The 7,845-nt window shown below is 47.3% G+C and overlaps 1 protein-coding gene across 1 annotated transcript; it reads left to right on the top strand.

The window, feature by feature from the left end:
- Positions 1 to 290: 290 nt before the first annotated feature.
- On the top strand, positions 291 to 784 carry TIFAB (TIFA inhibitor). Its single transcript, XM_007657099.4, has one exon. It carries the CDS (start codon positions 309 to 311, stop codon positions 714 to 716), a length of 408 nt encoding a protein of 135 aa, XP_007655289.2. The 5' UTR covers positions 291 to 308; the 3' UTR covers positions 717 to 784.
- The last annotated feature ends 7,061 nt before the right edge of the window (positions 785 to 7,845 follow it).

Below are 7,845 nucleotides of genomic sequence, written 5' to 3'. Positions count from 1 at the left end.
CGGTAAAGCAGAAATTCAAACCCTAGTCTGCTGACTCCCATCCCCTTGCTCTTTCCCCTAGGTCCCTTTCCCAGTTGGCAGGTCAGCAATCCGGAGGTTGGGAAGTCAAGAATATTCTGTCAACTTAAAATGCCGAAGAACAAGACTATAAAAAGGTTCAGTGCTCCTCACACCGTGAGCACTTAGTAAATACTATTGCTACTCCTCCTCCTACTCCTATTACTACTAAGAATCTAATCATCAAACTTGTTTTCCCAGGTTCACCACAGAGTCTTTTCTCTCCCAACCTCTTCTGTCCTTCTTTGGAGATGGAGAAATCAGTGACAATCCTTCAAATATACCTCCATCATCCCCAGCAGGATTCTGGGATCTTTCGGGACATTCCACAATGTTTGCACCACGACGACACTAATCTCCTCTTCGGGAGAGGGCACGATGCTCATCTGAAATTCCGGCTCCCGGGAATCTCCCGCCAGCACATGTGTTTGGAGCCATACCTAGAAAAAGGCAATGTCTCCCTGGGCTTCTGTCTGAAGATCCTGAGCAAAAACAGCAAAGTGTGGGTGAATGGGTTCAGTCTCAAATACCTGCAACAGGTCCCTCTGACGGACGTCTCCCAGATCATGTTTGCTGGGATCCAGATGGTGATCCACATTGAGGCCGCATTTCCAGGGAAGAGTTTGCTTGCCACCTTCATTTCAGCAGCTCACCTCTGATTTACCAGGCCAAGGCAGAAGAGACAGATGAATTGGAGGCAGTTCCAGAAGAGACGGAGTCATTGTGGCCAAAGACCCAAGTGTAGGGTCCATGAAATCAATGCTAGAACCATCTGGGCCTCTGAACAATTTGTCCTTAGATAAATAAGACTGTAGGCTCCTCAAGGGTAGGCACTGTGTCTACTTTTATCGCAGGCTCCCAAGTATCAGGTACAATGCTCTGCACAAGTCAGCTCCCAGCACAGGGGCATGCACTCAGCAGATTCTCAGATTTAGTTTGTAAGCCCTTTAGGGATAGGGAATTTGTCATCTCTCTCTTTTGAACTGCCCAGGTGCTTAGTACAATGCGCAGAGAGTATACAACAAATATTATTATCAATAACAGTGCTCTGCACTCAGCAGACGCTCAGCACAGTGTTCTGCACAAAGAAAGCATTCTGTACACTGTCCTGCCCACAGGTGACACTCAGAACAACCCTCTGCAACTAGAAGGCACTCGATAAATACTGATGATGAGGATAATGATGACGATGATGATGGTGATGATGATGAGGATGATGACTAATCAATGGCCAAGGTATTGTCTAGAGGGTAAACTCCCCTTGGACTATTAGGTAATCGTAAACATCTGCTTGTGCTGGAAAGTCAAAAGCCACTGGCTGAATGTGAAATGGCCCAGTGCCCTCTTAGCATCCTTCTGGTCTGTCCTGCCCTGAACTGACTCCTTATGGATTTTTCGGCTCTCCCCATCTCTGGATGCCAGATCTGGAAGTGCGAGTGGTGGTTAGAGCTCTGCCCGATTGCATGTGAGCAAGAAGTGACTCTTTCTCCTGTCCCTTGGGGGAGCAGGGCCCAAGAATGGTTAACAGCTAGTGGATGGAAGGCAGAGAATAGAGAGGGTGGTGTTCAGAGCATGTGGAGGGCAAGGGGCTGGCTCACACGCCTGACAATTTTGCCCAAACTTTGACACCCATCCCCTGCCTCCCAGCCCTTCCTCCTCATCTGATTCAGATCCCCTGGTAGGGGTCTCTCAGCGACCTCAGATAGGGAACTGGGGAAGGGGTAGCTGTCTGTTTGCTACCACCTCTCTAGGGCACAGAGAGGGACTTTACACCACTATTGCCTTTGAGGTGGGGGGCATTGCTGTAGCACAGGGGGCCTGAGGCAACAGTTTCCAGCTCACTGGATTCTGCTTTCATCTGCATTTGTCTCCTGATGATCATTCCAAGTTATCAAGCATTTAGTGGTCTTTATTAAGCAGTTAGTGTGGGCAGAACATGGATCTGAGCAATCGGGAGGGAACCGTAGGAGCAAATAACCTGGTCTCTGTCTTCAAAGTACTTACAATCTACTGGGAGAGACACACAGACAAATTATTTATGAACAGTGGGAGCTGGGGGAAGAACAGGGATGTAATTGGCAGACATATGAGAATGAAATAACCAAATAAATGATTGAATGTACAATTAAATATGTGTGTGCACGAAGCATAATTGTGAGGTTGATGTGACTTAGAGGGCTAGGAATTCAGTGGGGGAAGGCTTCTGGGAGGAGGTAGCATTTCAGGAGGGCTTTGAAGATGGGGACAGCTGGGGACTGGTGAAGCTTGGGAGGGAAGGGAGGGAGTTTTAAATCAGGGAAGAAGATGCGGCCATCAAGGAACTTCCTGCCACTCAAGGACACTGGCCCTGGGAAGTTAGATATGGTGGAGAACCTTCTGAACATCCTCTCATTCCTCAGAATTGTATCATTCCTATGCAAATATTTTTTCTGTCTAAACGATCTGGGTGAATTCCTTACACACCTGGTTTCTAGGAAGAGGTGTAATCTTTCGGGCTATGTGGTTGGGATATCACCAATCATTCACGTCATTGAAGCAGCATGGCCTAGTGGAAAGAGAGCGGGCCAGGGATCTAATCCTGGCTCTGCCGATTGTTTGCTGTATAGCCTTGGGCAAGTCGCTTCACTTCGCTATGTCTCAGTTTCCTTAACTGCAGAATGAGGATTCAATACTTGTTCTCCCTCCTACTTAGACTGTCCCATGTACTATGTACTGGCAGGTAGTAAGCACTTAACACATGCCATTAAAATAAAGGATACTTGAACAGAGCTAAGTGTTGGGGTAGATTAAATACAATCAAATGAGGCATGATCCTCAGCCCCACCAAGGGCTCACAGTCCAGGTGAGGGCAGACAGATACAGAGAAGGAGAGTGAAGTTAAGAAAAATAATTCAACAAACTGTGACTGCTGCAATAACCATGTTACCACATTAGTACAATCATTCATCAGATCCCAGCTGGATTACTGCATCAGCATCCTTCCTTATCTCCCAACCTCCTGTCTCTCCCCGCTTCAATCTATACTTCACTCTGCTGCCCGGAATATCTTTCTACAGAAACACTCCAGGCATGTCATCCCCCTCCTCAAAAATCTCCAGCGGTTGCCTATCAACTTCCATATTAAGCAAAAACTCCTCACTCTTGGCTTCAAATCTCTCCATCACCTTGCCCGCTCCTACCTCACCTCCTTTCTCTCCTCCTACATCCCAGCCGGCACACTCCACTCCTCTGGTGCTAACCTTCTCATTGTGCCTCGTTCTCACCTGTTCTGCCATCGACCCCTGGCCCACGTCTTACCTCTGGCCTGGAATGCCCTCCCTCCTCAAATCCGCAAAACTAGCACACTTCCCCCCTTCAAAGCCCTACTGAAAGCTCACCTCCTCCAGGAGGCCTTCCCAGACTAAGTCCCCCTTTTCCTTTGCTCTCCCTCCCCTCCCCATTGCCCCAACTCGCTCCCTTTGCTCTACCCCCCTTCCTGCCCCAAAACACTTGTATATATATGTACATATTCATAATTATAATTCTATTTATTTTTATTAGTGATGTGTATAATTCCATTCTTTAATTCCATTCATTTATAATGATGCTACTGATGCCTGTTTACTTGTTTTGATGTCTGTCTCCCCCCTTCTAGACTGTGAGCCAGTTGTGGGCAGGGATTGTCTCTATTTGTTGCTGAATTGTACTTCCCAAATGCTTAGTACAGTGCTCTGCACACAATAAGCGCTCAATAAATTCGATTGAATGAATGAACCAAATCAGGAAAGCATGGTTACAATAAGTTTTTGAAAGGAAGAGTCTCGGACCCCTCTCACGGCTTTAGAGTCTTCCTAGAAAGAAGAAAAGAGCAGAGATAGAACAGATGGGGCCAAAATAGAAAATCAAACTAAGGTTCCACCAGAGAAGCAGTGTGCCTAGTGGAAAGAGCACGAGCCTGGGCCTAGTGTGCTTGGGAGTCAGAGGACCTGGGTTCTAATCCCAACTCTATCACTTGTCTGCTGTGTGACTTTGGACTATTTCACTTCTCTGTGCCTCAGTTTCCTCATCTGTAAAATGGGGATTAAGATTGTAAGCCCCATGTGGGACAGGGACTGTGTCCAACCCGGCTATCTTGTACCTACCCCAGCACTTAGTACAGTGTCTGGCAGTTAGTAAACGCTTAACAAATACCACAGTTAACCCTGGCTCAATCTCTTGCCTGCTGTGTGACCTTGAACAAGTCACTTAACTCATCTGTAAAGTGGAGCTTCAGGGCCTGTTCTCCCTCTTACTTAGACAGTCAGCCCCATGTAGGACGGGAACAGTGTCTGACCCGATTAGCTTGTATCTACTCTAGCCCTTAGAACAGTGTTTGGCATATAGTAAGCATTCAACACTCACCGCATTTATTTTTATTGTAACTCTCTTGACTATTTTGCGGCAGATGACAGAACACTGCTAGCAGGAACACCAGAAATATTTCAGGGTTCTATGTACATAGTATGTGCCCTTAAGAAGGAGAGACTATAGCTCAAAGGACTGTTGTCTAATATTTCCTAACAGACTCCATGCAAATCCTCTAAGCTCTATATAAACATTTACCAAGTGCCTTGAGGTTCCAGGCCAAAAATAGATTGTTTCCAAAGATACGAGTTTTCATTATCTGCTGAATTTATAGCCAGCCATCCTACCACAGCCAACGAAGGAGGCTGTGTGACTTTAGCTACCCGATCTCTTCATTCAGGCTGAATGTGTATTTTACAGAATGTGTAAATACAGTAAAAGCTCACTCTCCATATCAAAGAATTGCTCGGGATGCTCAAGAGCTGAGAGCTGGTATAAGGAGGAAACCGCAGTTTGGTGATTCAGTTTGGTGATAAAATGCTGTATACAGAAAGCTGATTGCTCTCCTGATTGTTTGCATACCAGGGGATCTGTTACATGCGCAAAGCCCAGAGTGTTTAACCTTCTTCCCGTACAGAGCAGCAGCCTGGCTGCCTTCCCCTAAAAAGTGAGCATTCTCTTATATTCTACTTCCTCCTCCCATATTATTATTATTAATAATAATGATGATGAAAAGTTGCATTTGTTAAGCTCTTACCATGTGCTAAGTACCATACTAAACTGTGGGATAGAATCAAAACAATCAGGTTGACACTGTCCCTATCTAACAGGGGAGAGAGAGCAGGTATTTAATTCTTATTTTGCAGATGAGGAAACTGAGGCTCAGAGAAATTAAGAGACTTGCCCAAGGTCACATAGCAGGCAAGTGGCAGAGCTGGAATTAGAACCCAGTCCCTCTAACTCCCAATCCTATGCTTTTCCCACTAGGTCACTCTGCTTCTCTTCCTTTCTCTCCTCATTCTTCCATCCCTTCACACCCTCCTCCTTTCGTCCGTTCCTCGGCTCAGTCCTCTCTTCATCTCTCCCTCCACTCTTTCCTCCCTCCTCCATTCCCCTTCCTTCTAGCACCGGCATTTCTTATCCTGAGGGTCTCATTTGTTTAGAGAGACTGGTGCTCTCCTGGGGGTAGCTGCAGGCTCATAATTGTTTTTGTTTTCAGAGACAGGGAAATTCATTTCCTTTGTTTGTGGATTCTGCGTCTGAAACATAAACCCACCATATGGAACTGTCTCGGGAGCTATCCGGATCCTTTTGATGAAAATTACAGTAATGTGGAACACAAGGCAAGACAACCAGAAATGGAAAAGGGTGGGTTAGCTTTTTTCCTTGCTTTTTCTTGCTTTCTCTGCTCCTCTTCCAGGATTTTTATCCAAGATCCTTACAATTTAGGATCTCTGACTTTGTGACTCTCCACCTCTCCCTTCCCTTATGTTTCAGGGTCTAATGGGCAAAATGTGAGAATTTGAATAAATGACCTAAATAATTCTTGTCCCAAACTCCCTTTTGAGGGTAATAATAATAATTATAGTATTCATGAAGTGCTTGCTTTGTGTCAAGTGCTACAATCAATGCCTAATAATCAGATCTGGCACAGTCCCTGTTTCACAAGAAGGTCACGATCTAAAAGGCGGGAATAGCAGGTATCTTACCTCCATTTAATAGATGAGGAATCTGACTTTCATTCATTCATTCAATCACATTTATTGAATGCTTACTGTGTGCAGAGCACTGCTATGTGCTTGGGAGAGTACAATACAATAATAAACGGATGTATTCCTTGCCCACAACAAGCTTACAATTTAGAGTGGGGAAGATAGATATTAATTATAAATAAATTAATTACAGATATGTACATAAGTGCTGTGGGGCTGGAAGTGGGGATGAACCAAGGGAGCAAGTCAGGGCAACAAAGAAGGGAGGGGAGAAGAGGAAAAGGGGGATTAGTGAGGGAAGGCCTCTTGGAGGAGATGCGCCTTCAATAAAGCTTTTAAGTGGAGGAGAGTAATTGTCTGTCAGATTTGAGGAGGGAGGGTGTTCCAGGCCAGAGGCAGGACCTTCAGTGGCTCCTACTCCATTCTGATCCTCCTTGACCTCTCTGCTGCCTTTGACACTGCCGACCATCCCCTCCTCCTCCATACCTTATCTCACCTTGGCTTCACGGACTCTGTCCTCTCCTGGTTCTCCTCTTACCTCTCTGGCCGATCATTCTCGGTCTCCTACGCTGGAGCCTCCTCCCCCTCCCATCCTTTAACTGTTGGAGTTCCTCAAGGGTCAGTTCTTGGCCCTCTTCTGTTCTCCATTTACACTCACTCCCTCGGTGAACTCATCCGCTCTCACGGCTTTGACTACCATCTCTACGCAGATGACACGCAGATCTACATCTCCGCCCCTGTCCTCTCCCCCTCCCTTCAGGCTCGCATCTCCTCCTGCCTCCGGGACGTCTCCACCTGGATGTCGGCCCGCCACCTAAAACTCAACATGAGCAAGACTGAGCTCCTCATCTTCCCTCCCAAGCCCGGTCCGCTCCCAGACTTCTCCATCACCGTGGATGGCACGACCATCCTTCCCGTCCCGCAGGCCCGCAATCTCGGTGTCATCCTTGACTCGTCCCTCTCGTTCACCCCACACATCCTATCCGTTACCAAGACCTGCCGGTTTCACCTCTACAATATCGCCAAAATCCGCCCTTTCCTCTCCACCCCAAACGGCTACCTTACTATTACGGGCTCTCGTTATATCCCGGCTAGACTACTGTGTCAGCCTTCTCTCTGACCTCCCTTCCTCCTCTCTCGCCCCGCTCCGGTCTATTCTTCACTCCGCTGCCCGGCTCATCTTCCTGCAGAAACGATCTGGGCATGTCACTCCCCTTCTTAAACAACTCCAGTGGTTGCCTATCGACCTCCGCTCCAAACAAAAACTCCTCACTCTAGGCTTCAAGGCTCTCCATCACCTTGCCCCTTCCTACCTCTCCTCCCTTCTCTCTTTCTACCGCCCACCCCGCACGCTCCGCTCCTCTGCCGCCCACCTCCTCGCCGTCCCTCGGTCTCGCCTATCCCGCCGTCGACCCCTGGGTCACGTCCTCCCGCGGTCCTGGAACGCCCTCCCTCCTCACCTCCGCCAAACTGATTCTCTTTCCCTCTTCAAAACCTTACTTAAAAATCACCTCCTCCAAGAGGCGTTCCCAGACTGAGCTCCTCTTCCCCCTCTACTCCCTCTGCCATCCCCCCTTTACCTCTCCGCAGCTAAAGCCTCATTTTCCCCTTTTCCCTCTGCTCCTCCACCTCTCCCTTCCCATCCCCACAGCACTGTACTCGTCCGCTCAACTGTATATATTTTCGTTACCCTATTTATTTTGTTAATGAATTGTACATCGCCTCAATTCTATTTAGTTGCCATTGTTTTTAC

Source organism: Ornithorhynchus anatinus, chromosome X1 (genome assembly GCF_004115215.2).
Source record: "Ornithorhynchus anatinus isolate Pmale09 chromosome X1, mOrnAna1.pri.v4, whole genome shotgun sequence".
Classification (NCBI taxonomy): domain Eukaryota; kingdom Metazoa; phylum Chordata; class Mammalia; order Monotremata; family Ornithorhynchidae; genus Ornithorhynchus; species Ornithorhynchus anatinus.
The sequence above is the reverse complement of the archived record's forward strand: the minus strand, read 5'-3'. Positions and strand labels throughout refer to the sequence as shown.

Bases quoted from the DNA above. Each gene is read 5' to 3' on its own strand.
- TIFAB (XM_007657099.4), top strand. From the start codon at position 309: ATGGAGAAATCAGTGACAATCCTTCAAATATACCTCCATCATCCCCAG.